The sequence below is a fragment of the Anser cygnoides genome, chromosome 3 (genome assembly GCF_040182565.1).
Source record: "Anser cygnoides isolate HZ-2024a breed goose chromosome 3, Taihu_goose_T2T_genome, whole genome shotgun sequence".
NCBI lineage: Eukaryota > Metazoa > Chordata > Aves > Anseriformes > Anatidae > Anser > Anser cygnoides.
Window position 1 is genome coordinate 9,328,569 of NC_089875.1, and position 17,985 is coordinate 9,346,553.

At 36.4% G+C, this 17,985-nt stretch overlaps 1 protein-coding gene across 24 annotated transcripts in view; it reads left to right on the plus strand.

Moving 5' to 3' along the window:
- The window catches only part of CCDC88A (coiled-coil domain containing 88A), a 90,854-nt gene that overhangs the window by 28,444 nt on the left and 44,425 nt on the right, over positions 1-17,985 (plus strand). For all 24 annotated transcript variants that reach the window (XM_066995391.1, XM_066995390.1, XM_066995405.1 and 21 more), the window contains exons 6-12: positions 2,845-2,903; positions 4,512-4,595; positions 5,095-5,235; positions 6,433-6,602; positions 9,987-10,068; positions 12,444-12,602; positions 17,464-17,610. In XM_066995391.1, coding sequence (XP_066851492.1) covers positions 2,845-2,903; positions 4,512-4,595; positions 5,095-5,235; positions 6,433-6,602; positions 9,987-10,068; positions 12,444-12,602; positions 17,464-17,610 — 842 coding nt within the window. The remainder of the gene's footprint in view (positions 1-2,844; positions 2,904-4,511; positions 4,596-5,094; positions 5,236-6,432; positions 6,603-9,986; positions 10,069-12,443; positions 12,603-17,463; positions 17,611-17,985) is intronic.

Below are 17,985 nucleotides of genomic sequence, written 5' to 3' on the forward strand. Positions count from 1 at the left end.
ATTGTAAGGAATTCTGGTATAGGGACAAGATTCTAGAAGATGTTTCAGATTCCTGCTAGAGTTCATCATGGAGTTTTAACTGAAACTGAAGGTAGAATCATTCTTTAGGGTTTCATCCAAAATGTTTTCCCTTTTTAAGTTGACTGCCCTTCAGGTTGACTTGAAGAAGACCTCATCCCTATCGGGATTTTTTTTTTTTTTGGCAGAACAGTGTAGCAAAATCAAACGTCAGTGACCTTTGGAGAGACTTGTTTTCTAAATCTGCATCAAGGCAAGTTGCCACAGTAAAAGTAGATTCTCTGGCAGTGATTAAGATTTTGTCTACTAAAGCTTAGGCTGTAGCTCTGGTTTCTCTTAGAAGCGTCTCAGTTTTCCCACTTGCAGTACTTTGCACATAAGGAAAGATTAGTAGAGAAATTCTAGATGACGACAAATTGTCGAAGGTGAGAGCAGATAAGGCATCAGGAAGAGAAACACTTTTGACTGTATCAGAGGCAGTTGGCTAATCAAGGAAAATGCAGATAGAATGCTGGATTTGAGTTTTGGTTAAAAAGAGGTCGTCAGAGACTTCATCAAGAAACATTTTAGCTGAGACAAATGGCAAGGTGCCAGCTTGAGAAGAAAACTGGGTGAGATGAGCTACAGGCTGTGACTTAATGCTAAGTTAAATTAAAGAGGAAGAGGATAAATGAGATAATGAAGAGGTGAATGTTCTTTAAAGTGGGAAGAGGAAAGATTAAAACCAGTTCGTATTTCTGAGGTAGCAAACTAGGGGATGATAGAAGGCTGCAGAGGTTATGAAAAGTCACAAATAAGATTGAGCAGGAATAAGTCACAAATAAGATAGAGGGAAGATCTAAGGATAGGATAGGGACAAAGTTCAAGCAGCAAGTTGGAGGGTTTAGAACAGAGGTATCAATGATCTACATCTGTATTTGTGATGGAGAAAAAGGAAGAAAAACACACAGGATGGTTGGTAGCAGTGGGAAGCTGAGGTTGTTCAGTATTTTGCTGTGCTCCTTCAGGGAACGTAGGGGAGAGACATGGGAACAGTCTTCAGGTAGGCTTTTAAAAGCCAGTCAGAGATGCTGAGCCAGTGTGTAAATGAGCATCTAAGAGGAGCTCAGGGATTGCTTGGAAAGAAGTGTGATAAGTTTATTAGGATAAATGAATTTAGTGTGTGAGACACTGAGGTGAATTCCTTTTATCACAATATTCTGTTAAACCTTTATTGATTAAAATAGGCAGCTGGGTGGAATTCCTCTTCTTTAGCTGAACTAGTGTGTTTCTCATGACACATGTTCATTGGCGTTTTCTGCTTCTGCGTAAAAGACTTTCACAGCTCCAGTTTTTGGGATACAAAAAGTCTATAAAATGATTAATGATCTCCCACTTGACTTTGTGTTCTTAGTCATATATCTACTTGACAAACTTCTGATTTTGAAAAATGTAAGCATTACCTCTTCATTGGGATTAAACATATCTTCCTCTAAAAGAAACAGATTGAATCAGTGTTGGAGAAAGCTCTTAATATTACAGTGCACAGAGAACTGCTGAAGGTGGAGAAGCTTAGCATCTGTCTCTCAAGGGTTTTGCATCTTTTTAGCTTTTTATTGATTTCTTTTTAATTTCCTCTTTTGATGAAGATTACCTCATATCTGTAACTTTTTAAGAAGGATTTAAAATTTGTACCACTTACAGAATGCTCTAGTGGATCAAATCAAAGGACAACATTTCAAAAAGAAGATTCTGATCAAGTTTTTTTTAAGTTTTTTTTTTTTAAAGATTATCACCACCTTATGATCATATGAGATCATCTGTGATCACTGAGCCCTTTAAAAATGGGATTTCAGTAACTTAGGTCCGGTTCAAGGATGTGTATGCATACCTTACTACATCCTAGACATTGACTGTAGCGTTTATTTGGAGCCAATCTGTTGTTGTCTGTGGTAGTTAAACCAGCTGTGTTGCAGAAGTTTCGTGTGGAATAAGGGTTAGATTTCTAGCCCAACCCAGCATTATGATGTGTGGCAGCGTAGCTTTTGTCTTGTTAGCTAACAACAAAATAAAGAAATTCAGAGTATATCATAGAAAGGATGTGAGATACTTTTATTCATAGATAATTCAGTGGACAGTGTTTAATGTTTCAGTAATGCAAAATGATGTATGACCCTATAGAGTTTAATCCAACTAGTCTGAGCTATTTTGTCATCCTGAAGTGTTTGCTTTATGGCATGCTGTAATATATTTTGAGTGTAAAATGTATCTTTACTAACCTGTAAATAGAGTTCTTTGGTTTAAGCTTTTTTAAGAGATTAGGATGCTTTAAGGCCAGATTCGGCAATACATTTTCATTTTTAGATGTGCAGATGAGTATCCAATGTAGTATCTCAGAAAGCTTTATGAAATAATTTAAATCAACCTGTCACTTAACTATTACAGCTTGAGGGCGGCAAATAATTTAAGCGCTCTTGCACATATCTTGAAATACCTGAGATTACAGTTGAAAACTTGATTGCAGGTATTCATAATACTTCTGAAAATATCACTCCATAACACTTCTGAAAATATCACTCAAGTTTTGCTGTGTGATGGGCTGAAATGTTGCTTTTTCTGTTCTGGATGTTAAGCTATTTGTAAGCACTGAAAGTTGGCAATTAAATGGCAAAAAGGACTAAGTCAAAAGATGGAAAGATGGGGTTTTATTTGTCTTTATTTTCTAAATTGGGTTAACATAAATTATGTGAAAATGATGAAAGAAATGATGTTTTCTGAGCGGTAGAGGAAGAAACTCTCAAATTGCTGTATTACACCTACTGTTTTTTATTCTTGTTCTTTACTTAGAGCCAGGTACTGAAGAAATAAAAAAACTGCTGCTGCTGCTACTTGGGTGTGCGGTTCAGGTAAGTTTAAATAATTACGTTTACATTTGTTTGGAATAGTTTAAGTGTTAATGACTTCCAATCTTACTATTTTAGTATCAGAGGTTGTATGTAACTGTGACCTTCCTTTCTCTAGTGGTAATATTGTATTCCTTGAAAATCTGGATGTTCTGTCAGTTAAAATGGCTTACAACCATCTACCCCTTGTGTCTTACTGTATGAATATGGCAAACTTTGTAGGATTTCTGATCGTTTATTAATTGTAATGTTGTTAATTCACCTCAGATACTGTAAAGAAAGGAAGAAAATAGTAAAATAACGAAGAATTGTCTTACTGTTATCTTACTGAAACAGTTTGAATTCATTCTGCCTACTCTGTTTCTTTAAAGTTTGTGGATGACTTCAATTTATAAAGTAAACATGATGAATGAGTGAGAGAATGGTTGTGTGTTTTAAGACCTTTGAGGTCTAGCGCTAGAGTATTGTGGTGAGGTTACTGTTGCTTTGTATTTGTTTTGAAATTGATGATTAAGGACCTAAGGTAGGAGTGGTCCCACTTAAGTCTTTGTAAACAAATTCCAAGTCCATAATGCTAACCTGCACAATAATTGTGTGCTTGCTTAGGATTTCAAAAATAAGAGGCGTGGACTGTGAACCCAAACCAACCTTCTTAAGTTCATTGCTCATATTGCTAGTTCCCATAGGTGTGGAGGAGATGTATGTATGTGATCTTTACTGTATGAGGATGCATCTTAACTGTATGAATGTCTCTAGTCAGACTACTCAGGTGTGTCATGTCAAGCAAGGAAGTAAATCTTTCCAATATTGGCTCTCTGTGTTGTTTTGCTAAAGAAAATTAAAGTTTAAAATTAGGTCATGACCGTGCAACCTTTACCTTCTAGACAACTCTAACCTAGGCTTTGAAGATTTGCTTATGTGTGAGGATCTGTTATACATTTTTTTGTAGGCTTGGTGAGTGAGTAGGCTACAAGGCAGATAAGGTGTAAATTTGTAAGTGAGCTATCCCATAGTAGCTGAGTAATACACTTCGTTCATGGAAGTAGGTTATATCTCTCAGTGAGAGAGAGAACCTGCTTTGTGCATTGAACAGGTGACAGTAAGAGCAGCGCAGGATAGATGACAAGGTGGAAATTTGTCTGAGATACTCTGTTCCTATGATCACGTATTTAATAAACTTTTCTGATGGACTGCTGTTCTTGTTAGGAAGGTTGGTACCATTCAGCTAATTAAAATGAAAAATAGATCAGTCATACATTCTTAACAACTTAGATAAGTGACGTGAGTATTAAAGGAGGTCACTGGAAAAAATATTTGCGGAACACCTTGTTATAAAATTTGAACAAGTAGCTATTTTAAGAAACTTCTTCCTGGCCACCATTTCAGTAGCTGTTTTTTCTTTATCATGTTGAAAGTTATCATAACTACTACAACATGGCATAAACCAAGTTTTTATTGTTCAAGAAAATTATTGGATAATAATTCAGTAATGTCATTATTGAAATTTCAGTTTATTATATTTAGCTCTTAGAAATGCAAATGAAGAATGAAACCACTTGTCATTTTATATGTGTGTGTGTGTATGTGTAATAGATGTATATTAATTTTTAGTGTCAGAAAAAAGAGGAATTCATTGAAAGTATCCAATGTCTGGATTTTGACACGAGAGCAGCTGTTGCAGCCCATATTCAAGAGGTATATTGTTATTTTTGTGCTTTTCTATTTTTTTTAGAGGTAGATTACTGTGTTGTAAGCAGGTTAATTGCACTTGTTCAAAAACGGGTAAATTAAACACGTGATTTATATATCTGTTGTTTTTAGTAAGCAAAAAATGCCCTTATTTTAACTTGATTCAGAAAAAGATTTCATGACCAATTTCTTTCAGGTTACATTGTTAAAGCAGTAGTAAGGAGCAAGTATAGTGCTCCAAGAAATTCTTAAAACTACAGCAAACTTAGGTTAGTGAAAATTTCATGTGCAAGTTATATATAAAATACAATTCTAATCTCATGTATGCAGTATGTTATGGTCACCTTTTGCTTTTTATTTTGCCAGAAGTACAATTACTGCTTTCATGTAGATAAACTAAATGTAATAGAATAGCTTCTTAATTTTTTTTCCATACCTTGTCTGGGAATTTAACCTGTAGAGTTTTAAAGAGGATGCTTTTTCTCTTCCACTTTGTTTTGTGCAGGTAACTCATAATCAAGAAAATGTGTTTGATCTGCAGTGGATGGAGGTCATTGTATTGACACAAGAATATGTTGAACCTCTCTTGAAAAACATGGCATTACATTTGAAAAGACTTATAGATGAAAGAGATAAGCACTCAGAGGTACAGATGTGCTTTATTGCTTAAGTGAAATACAAGAAATGACTTACGAAAATGATAAAGCTACTATTTTTAGAACTAATAAATCAATGTATACTCCATTATTGTATTTAAACGAGGACTCCTTACTGCCAAAAAGTTTTTTCAGGTGGTTACAGTGTGCATACTGACTGTTGAATGCTGTGACAGACTAGAAGAGATAGTAGCAGATGATCTTTGTCATATAAACAGAGTTTGAAACACCTTCAAATAACATTCAGGTGTGGTTATAAACAGAAAATCCAGAGTTGTAGCAGCTGAAAACTCCATGAATCAGTAACCTATCTGTTTGCATGCCGGTCACTGAGAGATGCCTGTTGTGTTACTGTATCATACAACTTGGAGTGAACTGGAGCAGAATCCATTCTAGGAGGGGAGGTTTTACAAGCTTATCATGAAGCGGTCATTGTACAGTTTGAGAATCAAGAAACGGAAGTGTATTTTTTTAAAAAGTACAAGTTATGAATCATCTTCAGGGTCCCAGATTTGTCTCACAGTAGGTAGCATGGGTATATGTTAGTGTTGCAATTATTCCAAATACTTCTGTGTCAGTTACCAACTCTGTCCAGTTCACAGTAAAACAGAAACTTAAAAATGAGGGGAGAGGATGTGTGGTAATCATTTTTAGCAAAGCAAAGGAGAAACAGAATCATAGAATCACATAATGGTTTGGATTGGAACTGACCTTAAAGACCATCTAATTCCAACCCCCCTGCCATGGGCAGGGACACCTCCCACTAAACCAGGTTGCTCAAAACCCCACCCGTACCTTTACTGTAGAAGAGATCTTCATTTTAGGATAACACCTTTATTTATATGATCAAATAGGAATACTCGTATATGTCTGATGCTTTATTCAGCTGGCAAGGATGCTGCTGCTCACTGAATAACACCAGCTTCTTTAGACATTTATGTTTATTCTTTATTTAGAGATTGGTATTTTTTCAAGGAATACCTGCCATTTCATTGCCCAGTCCATTCTGGGCACTGATAATTTTTGTGGACTTAAATCCAAATTTGATTAGTTTAAGAATACCCCAACTGTACTGTTAAATAGCTGTGAATGTATAAGACTTACTTTAGGTACAGAGGTGTATGTAGGACTTCTAACTTCTTCTATTGCAGAACTCTTATTTTTCTTTTAATATTTTACTTTATTAGACTATCATAGAACTCTCAGAAGAACGGGACTCTCTCCGTTTTCTACCTCATGCATCAGCAGCACAGTCACCTTGTGGATCTCCTGGCATGAAACGCACCGAAAGCAGGCAGCACCTGTCAGTAGAGCTAGCAGATGCCAAAGCAAAGATAAGAAGGCTTAGACAAGAGCTGTGAGTACATGTAGGCTGCAGATGTGTGTTGAGAGTTGTAGAGTTTTAAAATGCTTCTGATGTCATGCAACAGTAATGATCTACAAACAAATACTTCATTTTTTTAAATGTTAAATTACAGTTTAGAATGCCTTTTTAAGTTCTTGCACCCCACAATGTGTATTTCTAGCGTGTAAGCTCTTTTGTGGACCACTGTGACAAATGCAGCTTTTCATCTGAGTGCATCTTAACAATGCACAACTAATCTAATGCAGTGTTGCCTTTTTCTTTTACACATTGTATCCATACTGTTCCAGAGACAAGTTCTGTGTGCCTCCTCTGTTCTTCTGGATCAGTAATGTGTGTCTGACTGTGGCTTTAATGTACCTGTACTCATATATGTTTTTTAAGAGAGTATTTTTGCAAGGATATTTTAGGGGGCAGGCTGGTAAGAACTGAAAGTAAGAGCTGTGTCCTTGATCGCTCAAGGAATAGTAGCAAAAACATCATACTTAAAAGGAGATAGTGTTGTAGTGATTCCTTGTTTGTAGCATAAATAAGTTACCTGTTTGTTTTTGGAAACATAGTAAGAAATACTCACCTGATTCATTCATGTTTTATGAAACATTTTAATTTGTTGCAGATTGGAAAAAATCACTCATTAGAATAATTTTCAGTCTCTACTCTCTTCATTTCTTTGTGGAACTTTTTCTGTGGTTGTCTGCACAACCCTTTTTTTCATGCCTCTCAATAACTGTTCCTTACTTGGGTCTGGCATGCCACTCTACGAAGAAGATGAAGCAAACCTAATTCTACTAAATCTCTTTACCCACTGCAAACCTGAACAGTGGAACAAGCTTTGAGTTCAATGTCAGGAGGTGGTTATTTATGGCAATGGAGGATGTAAATTGCCATGTGAGTAAACGTTATAGATGGGGTTAGATAGTTTCTTAGTTTCCAGCGTGCTAGGTTCATCCAGTTAGGGAGTGCTGCCTTCTCCCTCTGGTGGTGACCCTTTAGCTAAGGGGTTATGTTTCGCCTTCCTTCACCTAGTCCAAGTACTGAGAAAAATCAGTCCCACTGTAACAAAGATCTGTTTCCTTGTTTTCATATTCTAATTAAAACCTCCTTATTCCTTCTGTTTTATGAAGAAAACAGATTCAGGGTCCTTAGAATCTAGGAACAAACCTGAGCTATTGGGAAGAGTTAATTAAAGAGAAAAATAATAGTAGGAGAGTGGGAGAATTTGATTTTCCGTATAGCAATATGTAAAATTTTTTTTTACTAGAATGAAAGGTGCAGTTTGAACTTAAAATTACAGAAGCTAAATTTGAAGAGTCTTAATATGTATGTAAGTAACTTATATAGAATGGAAACAGCCTAATTAGATATTTTTAATCCAGTATATCTAGTGGGGAGACAAGACAGGTAAAATTAAATTAAGAGTTGAAAGTAACATAAGTTAAAATTACCAGCTCATCAGTCTGCCCTTATCAGAGTTTGTTGATCAGATAATCTCTAGCTGGCTGGATGAAGTATCTGGCTGATTTAATCAGAGAATCCCCTTCCCCCACTACATCTTGGTTTTTATGAAGAATAGAGGACAAAAAGATATAGCTTTTTTTCTTTCCCCCTGATGTCTGTATTATTATGTGTCTACTGAAATGAGCCCGCCCAGGATATTCTATAAACAGCTGCACCAAGAAAATTAGTGAAAAAATTGCTGTTATTAGTTTGATTGACAGTTAATAGATAGCCTAAACAGTGAACACTGTTATGTTCTGTATAATTTAGTACAATCCTCTCTAGTCTGTAGCTGAAGCATGCAATTAGGGCAACAGTGATGGCTCGGAACATTTCACATTTTGCACTCTATTTGAATTCAATTCGTAAATAAATTTCTTTTATGTGTAGCAGTACATTTAAAATACTAGACTTTGGTAAATTAAATTCTGTCTGTAGCATTTGCTATTAAGTGTTGTTGATACATTTAAAAATAGGTTCATTCCAGAGTTGAAAAATAGTCAGCTTAAAATTTATTTGTAACATCATTTTGGCAGTGAACCTTCCTATCTGGTTTAATATGCACTGTAGCTAATACAATTTCATACAAAAGATCTGTAAAAATTATTTTTCTTTGTGATGCCATATACCAATGTTTGGATGCAAAGAGTGATTTGAGGCTTGTGATCTAGAAATTCCAGAATTAGAAGTTAACACAGCTAATTTTCTATATTAAGTCCTGTGGTTTTTGATATAAAACAATAATACTGGACCATGAATGTTAATAGTAAAGCTATAGTAACCTAAGGTAATACAGAATGCATTTATATTTCCGTATGGTTTCTGAACACCCATGTAGAGGAAGAGCTTTGATAACTGCTGTGGACACTGATGTTGCAGTCAGTGAGCTATATATATAGATGAACCTCTGCATACCTATAGGCTGTCAAAGACCTTTTTGAAATAATGCGTCATTGCAAAAAGGTCATTCACTGTGAGACTGACTTGTTTTTCTAAGCCAGATTGTTTCAGTTTTGTTTAAAATGAGTGTGGTTTTTTTTGACAGGAATACTTCTAGATTGTATTATACATTTCAGCCTACTAAATTCTTACTTCCCCCTTTTCTACTTCTTTATTTTGTATTTCTGTATTTTCTACATCTGTAATATTGAATATTACGTATTCTGTCTTTGAGATAATTAAATATTTCTCTTGCATTTACTCATTTAAATAACTCATTTTCTGAGCATTGAGAAATTAGCATTAGCTGGAAGTTAAGAATATGAGTCCAAACACTGCATTGTTTCCATAAAACTAAAGTTCATTATATAAGAGGCTGCTTTTCATAAAATCAGGTTATTGAGCAATATCTCTTTTCAGTGAGTAAAGGCACCTGAAAAGCTTAGTTCTTTTCTTTACAAACAAACAAACAAAAAACACCTGGAAGTATAAAAGTGCTTTTTAAAACTGGATTGATTTACCTCATCTGTGGCGTGGTGGTCATTGTGGTGCTGCTAGAAAATATTTGGACTGTTTGAATATGTATTTTGAAGTTATTCTGAGTTTACTTCTGGAATCTCCTGGTGCACGCTCATGTGTATTGTCCTGCTTTTTATTTTAAACAAAAATATTCCTTATCACAAAAATAATTGCATTAGTAAGAAATAGTGAACAATTTAAACAACTACAGAAAATCTGTCTGAATTAAAAAGATTAGATATAGGCTATAACCTGGAGAATACCTGAAGCATAATGCATGCCTAAGCGTGTTACACTCTGATGTCCATGAGATACTAATATTCATTGAGACTTCCTTTATTTAATCCAGTATCTTGTTCTCAAACAAGGTGATAATTAGGAAGTTTTGCAGTCATGTTTAACTGGGTTTTATATTTTTTTCAGTGAGGAAAAGACTGAGCAGTTGCTTGACTGTAAACAAGAACTTGAACAGATGGAAGCTGAACTAAAGAGACTTCAGCAGGAGGTATGGGCTTTGTAAATCTATTGTTTGTTTTTTTAAAAAAAAAAGACGGGCTAAAAAAATTGCCACTACCGGAACAATATTATTTGTTTGTTTCTTTTATCATGGTATTAGGAAGTAGTTTTCATGCTTTTTAAAAATATATTTTGTTTCTTATACTCTGAATATGAACTTGTATAATTTACAAATTTATTTAGACTAGTATGCTGGTAGAAAATTCTGAATTAGGTTACTGTTTCTTCTCTAACTTTTTTTTATTTCCATGTTCAAGATGCTTATCACCACCATATCCTGTAAGTGTACATGTGCAGACTTTTTCTTAAAAACAATCCACTCAAATTTTGGCTGTTTTCCTTTATACTTTGAATCTGTGTAGATAATGAGGGAGAGCATGATTCACTTTTTCTTAGGCTGTTGTGTTTATATAATTATTGGGGATCAGTTGATAATTTAAACTGTTAAAGAAATGTTCTGAAATTTACAAAAGTATATATACCTCTCCTTGAAAAAGACCAGTACAATATTCTTGGAAATGTATTATCTTGGTGCAGCCTCTAAATTGTTTTTTTCTTTTTTTAACATACCTTTCTCAGAATTAAGTTATGATACCCCTCTGCATTACTCCCTATTGAAATAATGAAGCAGCCACATTATCCTTCGGCGTGTACTGTCCAGTATTCTTTTTTTTCAGCTGATGACTTCACAGCAATTGTTTTTTCCTTCACGGAGCTCCCTCAAAATGAGTTGCAGTTGTTTGATAATGAAGACTTTCAGGACTAATGTTAATTAATTTGTTCAGATAGGAAAAGAGTACACTTTTCTAGAAGCTTGAAATGCTCTTTCCCGCATTAAAATGTAAAAGCTTGCATTTTGCAGCTAGTGTTTATACTGTCAACATTTATGTTGTGTTAGATAGTGAGGAACAGGTGCTTGAAAAACAATCAGATGGCTAAAGCAGCTCATTTATTAGGAGGTCTGATGTCTTCAGCAGTGACCTCATACTGTGAGTCTGAAAAACTCTGAAAGACATTTCTCAAAAAAGAGGGACAAGAGAAATAGGAAAGGACTTCATATTGATTGTAGACTCTTGTCTGAGCTTGTTCTTTATTTCCTAAAAATGCCTCTGAATTTGAAATGGAGGGGGGAAGATGCTTTGCAGAAGAGCATTTCAATAAGACATGAAGCTTAGTTTTATCAATATTTTTGGTGGGTTATTTTTTTGTTTGTTTTGTTTTGCCATTTCCTCAGTGCTTCTAAATGGAAGCAAAGACCAGTCACAGCTGCTTATGCAGCTGTGATAAATGCATGAAGTAGCAAAACTTAACATTTTATTTCTCTTTTTGTGGTGTGTGTTCTGAAGCAGACATCATAGTATTTGGAGAGCTTATGTGAAAAGTGAATGTTTTGCATTTGTTTTCACCATTGCCTGTATTGTGAATTGCCTATATGAAGTACTAGCTAGAACGTTTTTAACAAGTTGGATAAACACACTGCAGTTGTAGTTAGCCAGTGATGTTTATTTTGACAAATAAATATTCATCCAGGTTGCTGGTCAATACTAGTCTTTAATTATTGAGCAACTAGAGATTAGAATTTCTCTGTGCAGGAACCTGAGGTTTGAACAGGAAGTCAGAAATGGTCATCTTCCTTTCAATGAGAAAAACATTTGTAGAAACATTCTGTGGCTGAATTCATAAATTATGTACAAATTAAAAATAGCAAATGACCTCACTGGGATGTCAGTGAACCTCAGCTTGGTAACATATCTTATTGTTTATGTGTGTAGACAATGGTCACAGAAAATAACACTTCTGGACTCAAGTATTTTTCTCTGTTTTCATAGAGAAATATTCCAGAGATTTAGACTTACAAAGATTAAATCTTAATAACAGTTGATTGTTATAACATTATTTACCAAAGGTGATTTTTTTTTTACCTAATTTTTTATGGACTTTTGAAATCCTGCTTTGCTTTAGTAGCCTGTAGTCAGTACTCAAGAGATACTGATACTTTTGTATTATGAAGTCACTGTGGTAAAAGTCAATTGCTATGATGAAAGTCTTTTTCATGCAAGATACATTAAGAATATTAGTTCTTAATGTAATACATTTAAAGTAAAAACATACTCTGTGCTTATATACTTCTAGTACACGTGCAGAGTGGTAGTTAGAAAATAATAGCAGTCAAGTCTGTGATCTTTATCAAAATCTTCAAAGGATTTTCAGGATTGTATGCTTGTATATTTCTGTGACCACAGCAGTGCTATTTTAAACATTTTTAGGTATTGAGAAGAGGTAGAGGATCTAACTGTGTATCAGTGAGGATGGAGAAAATGTTCATGGGATTTAATACTCTTCTTTAATTTCTATGTTTTCTAGAACATGAATTTACTCTCCGAGGCCCGTTCTGCCAGAGTGTATAGAGATGAATTAGATGCTCTTCGTGAGAAGGCAATTCGAGTCGACAAGCTTGAAAGTGAAGTCAGCCGGTATAAAGAGAGGCTGCATGATATTGAATTCTACAAAGCTAGAGTGGAGGTATATTATGGAAAATACTGAATAGCCATAATTTTTGTTTACTGTGGCTTTTTTAAAGTTATTTTGATGACTTAAACATTGGGACATGGAAACAGTATCATAGCTTCTTACTCTGGGATATGTAAATAATCAGTCTTTATCATAAATTACAGTTTTTACATAAGACCCCTGTGTCTAATCCCAGGCAGTTTCATTTGAAGTCAGCCGTATTCACCATAACTCTAAGCTGGCAAGACCAATCGGAGAACCTTGGTTTAGGATATATACTATGTGATGAGGAAGCCAGAGAGGGAGTTGATTAACAATATACTGTAACTGTAATAGTTCTTTTCTCTTCTGTAAGTCTTCTCACAAAAGGCAGATTTCTAAATAAAGTGTTCAAGAAATAGTGGCTCAGCAAATGCTAAATGAGTATAGAATGACAACATTCTATGGATAAGCGCATTGACACCAGACAGGAGATTGTTAAATTTGTCATGAATTAGTTAAGAAATCATCAACATGCAGGGTTTATTAGGCATTCATTCTGTCTGTAAATAGCAAATTTGTTGGGCAAATGTGAAGGTGGCAGGATTTGGGAATGAAACAATTACTTGTGGTAGTCAAAGCTAATGAAAGTTTTAAGGAAATTTCAAGATGTGCATTAAAGAAGACAACCCCTAGAAAAGTGGGGAGAACTTGAAATGAATGTTTATTGGAAAAAAATAATTTGTATGAATAATAACTAGTTTGAAGATGTTTCTTTAGGGAAAAAATGATCCAAAAGCAGACAAGATACTAGGCTAAACTATGATGCACAGTTGCAGAATATTATTTTATGTAATTTTCACATTTAATGTGGATTCTTAGAGTCACAAGGTTGGATGGGTGTCTCGGAAATTCATTCAGTCCAGCTTTAAAAACACAGGATATTTTTTATATACCTCTACCACTCCAAACAAAAGCTTGGCATTAATCTGTTTTTTAAGACCTGAGTGGTGAAGTATCCACAACCTTTCATAGCAGCTTTTTTTCTTCTCTGAAGACTGAGACATGTCATATGTCCTCTCTCCTAGTTCTTTATGCTCTACGGCCCTACAGAATTCTGCCTTATAAGGTGTGTTTTTCTGTTTTCTGGGTTCGGTCGTAATTCATACCTTGCTTAAAATCGGGTTCCTAAAACTGGATCTTATACTCCAATTATGGCCTTACCAGTTTGGAATACTGTGGAAAGATTACTTTTCTATACACTTTCTCATATAGTAACTCAAAAGCAACATCAAATCATTGTGATCTGTGGTAACATCCAGATCTTCATCATACAGATCTGCTGTCTAGCCATGATATGATATGATATCCCCAATATTCTAGTTATCATATCTGAAAAATTTTGTAATACTAAATGAAAAGATGGTTACAGACTGATGATACAGCATCCTCTGGAAAGAGACTTCTTTCTCAACAGTGTTTAAGTTAAAACCTTTCTTAAAAGAGCTCAGGGGCAGAGTTCCAATGACGTGTTTTACATTCTCAAAGTTTTCCTGTTATCTTTATATACTGTGAGAGGTTAGTATGCATTGGTCTTCTGGAAAGTCAGGTACTGAGAGTGGTGAGCATTATCATTAGCCTGCGTGCATATGGGAAGATCTCTGTGAGCTATTTGAAACCATCTTACATGAATGACTTCATAAGCTGTGTATATTTACTACTGTTATAAGAAGGACCGAGAGCATATGGCTTTAAAAAAAAAAAAAGAGACCAGTGTGCAAGACTTGAAAACAATGTTTAAACTACTAAAAAACTAAAATTTGTTTACGTGTTTTGTAGCTTGTAAGCTATCTGTTTTTCAAACATGCATAAATAGAGACAGATACTAATTTGTTGGGTTTGCTCCATAATAATAAGTTAATATTTGTAGGGAAGAGTATAATGGGTCAATATTTGTTATATTCAGTGATCTCTTTGTTAGATTTTGCAGCCAATTGCACGCTGAAGTCTGAAAAAAAAACCTTTGTCATGAGTAAAAATGCCAAGTATATGTTTTACGTGTTATTTTCATCCAACACCATTAGAAAAAGTGTGGAAAAAATAAAGCTGTTTAGGACTTCTGAATATGGTTGGTTGAATTCTGAGAATGCATGTGTTTTCATTTTCAGCATCATTTCCTGATTTTGGGCTTAAGTACATTTGCTCAGTTGCCTCTAAACTTGATTATGGTCTACAGAAAATTTCTCTAAGTCTTGTTCTCCATATTCTACAACACAAAGATTGTGGAGTTCAATCTGATAATAAAATAAGTCAGGACTGAAAGGAGCACCTGCATCAGTCTCCAGTCTTTGATGGTGGCCAATAGATGAAAAGTAAAAACAAAACAAACAAACAAACAAAAAAAACCAAAAAACCAGGGCAAGCACTTGGTGATACTTAATCTCCCCAGCCTCCAGTAGTCTCTGAACAAGAAAATCTTACTCAGAGGTGGTAACTTTGAGGTTTTTGGCCTTCTCTTCCATGAATTAGAGTTTAGAGAAATAAAAAAAGGGTTTATGATCTTTGGAAAAGAGGGCAGGCCACTCAGGAGGACTATAAGGATGTTGTAAGGATGTATAGGGACAAAATTAGAAAGGCCAAAGCTCATCTGGAGCTCAATCTGGGCTAATGCTGTTAAAGACAATAGAAAATGTTTTTATAAATTAACACAAAAAGGAGGACTAAGGAGAATCTCCGTCCTTTACTGGATGCGGGGGGAAACTTAGTGACGAGAGATGAGGAAAAGGCTGAGGTGCTTAATGCCTTCTTTGCCTCAGTCTTTAGCAACAAGACTGGTTGTTCTCTGGGTACTCAGTACCCTGAGCTGGTGGAAGGGGATGGGGAGCAGGATGTGGCCCTCATAATCCACGAGGAAATGGTTGGCGACCTGCTACAGCACTTAGATGTATGCAAGTCAATGGGGCAGGATGGGATCCACCCGAGGGTGCTGAGAGAACTGGCGGAAGAACTGGCCAAGCCACTTTCCATCATTTATCAGCAGTCCTGGCTATCAGATGAGGTCCCAGTTGACTGGCGGCTAGCAAATGTGACGCCCATCTACAAGAAGGGCCGGAGGGTAGACCTGGGAAACTATAGGCCTGTCAGTCTGACTTTGGTGCCGGGGAAGCTCATGGAGCAGATTATCTTGAGTGTCATCACGCGGCACTTGCAGGGGAAGCAGGCGATCAGGCCCAGTCAGCATGGGTTTATGAAAGGCAGGTCCTGCTTGACGAACCTGATCTCCTTCTATGACAAAGTGATGCGCTTGGTGGATGAGGGAAAGGCTGTGGATGTGGTCTACCTTGATTTCAGTAAGGCTTTTGACACCATTTCCCACAGCATTCTCCTCGAGAAACTGGCTGCTCTTGGCTTGGACTGGCGTACACTTCATTGGTTTAGAAACTGGCTGGATATCTGGGCCCAAAGAGTTGTGGTGAATGGAGTGAAATTCAGTTGGAGGCCAGTCACTAGTGCAGTCCCCCAGGGCTCAGTACTGGGGCCAGTTCTCTTTAATATCTTTATTGATGAACTGTGTGAGGTTGAACAAGGCCAAGTGCCGGGTCCTGCACCTGGGGCACAACAACCCCAAGCAGAGCTACAGGCTGGGAGATGAGTGGTTGGAAAGCTGCCTGGCAGAGAAGGACCTGGGAGTATTGGTTGATAGTCAGCTGAATATGAGCCAGCAGTGTGCTCAGGTGGCCAAGAAGGCCAACAGCATCCTGGCTTGCATAAGAAACAGTGTGGCCAGCAGGTCTAGGGAAGTGATTGGCCCCCTGTACTTGGCTCTGGTGAGGCCGCACCTCGAGTGCTGTGTTCAGTTTTGGGCCCCTCACTACAAGAAGGACATGGAGGTGCTCGAGCGAGTCCAGAGAAGGGCAACGAAACTGGTGAGGGGTCTGGAGAACAAGTCTTACGAGGAGCAGCTGAGGGAGCTGGGGTTGTTCAGCCTGGAGAAGAGGAGGCTCAGGGGCGACCTTATCGCTCTCTACAGGTACCTTAAAGGAGGCTGTAGCGAGGTGGGGGTTGGTCTGCTCTCCCACGTGGCTGGTGACAGGACGAGGGGGAATGGGCTAAAGTTGCACCAGGGGAGGTTTAGGTTGGATATTAGGAAGAACTTCTTTACCGAAAGGGTTGTTAGGCATTGGAATAGTCTGCCCAGGGAAGTGGTTGAGTCACCATTCCTGGAGGTCTTTAAAAGACATTTAGATTTTGACCTTAGTGAAATGGTTTAGTGGAGGACTTGTTAGTGTTAGGTCAGAGGTTGGACTCGGTGATCTTGGAGGTCTCTTCCAACCTAGATGATTCTGTGGTTCTGTGAATTAAATAACTTCTCAACACATGTAAGCTTTTTCATCTTAGCAATCATAGGGCAATAAATTCCACAATTCAAATATGTGGTATGCAAAATACTTCCTTCTGCTTTTTTTTTTTTTTTGAACCTCAGGCCTTTAATTTTTATTTCAGGTCAGCCTTTTAGTTGTAGTCCATGCACTTGCAGCGCATCTTTCCAGGTTACATCTCAAATCACAGAGATATTTATGGTTTCATAGAATAATAGAATGGCTTGGGTTAGAGGGACCTTAATTATCATCTAGTTGCAACCCCCCTGCCATATGCAGGGATGCCACCCAGTAGATTGTTCAATTCTGATTATCGACAGCTTATTTATTCTTAATGCTTCTCTCTCTCTTTTTTGTTTCTCTCAGGTTATGTAAATTTTTCTGTATGCTACACTTATATGAAATTGCTGTAAATCTGTTTTTAAAGCGTCTGTTACAGCTTTGAAAAGAACGTTTCAGCATTTCTAAAACTAGGTAGCATCAAATTGTATTAATTGTTGTTGTTGCTCTTATAGGAGTTAAAGGAAGACAATCAAGTGTTGCTAGAAACAAAGACAATGTTGGAAGATCAGCTGGAGGGGACACGAGCCCGTTCGGATAAATTACATGAGTTAGAAAAAGAGAATCTACAATTAAAAGCTAAATTACATGATATGGAGATGGTAAGTGTAAATGGAGGATGAAAAAGACTACTGATATTCTATGAAGTTTATTTGCACTTTTAATAAAATAAGGCATTCTGATTGAAATGGCGTGGGAGAAGAGAAAGCTCTGTCCTAATTTAAACGTTTTTCACATAGGTTTTCCTACAGCAGTCTTGGTTCTGCCTAGGGAGGTAAAAATCGCAAAGGCAATACTCTTCCTAAAGGCAATACAGTGTTTAATCAGATAGCTAAAATAAGATGATAAGGCATATGGAGACTCAGTAGTAAGAAGGATAGGATCAAATCTTTTGGAGCTAAAGATAGTTTGTTGTCACTTAAATACTTGGATAAAAGAGATAATTCGTGTTCCAAATTCTAACAATATAGTGACAT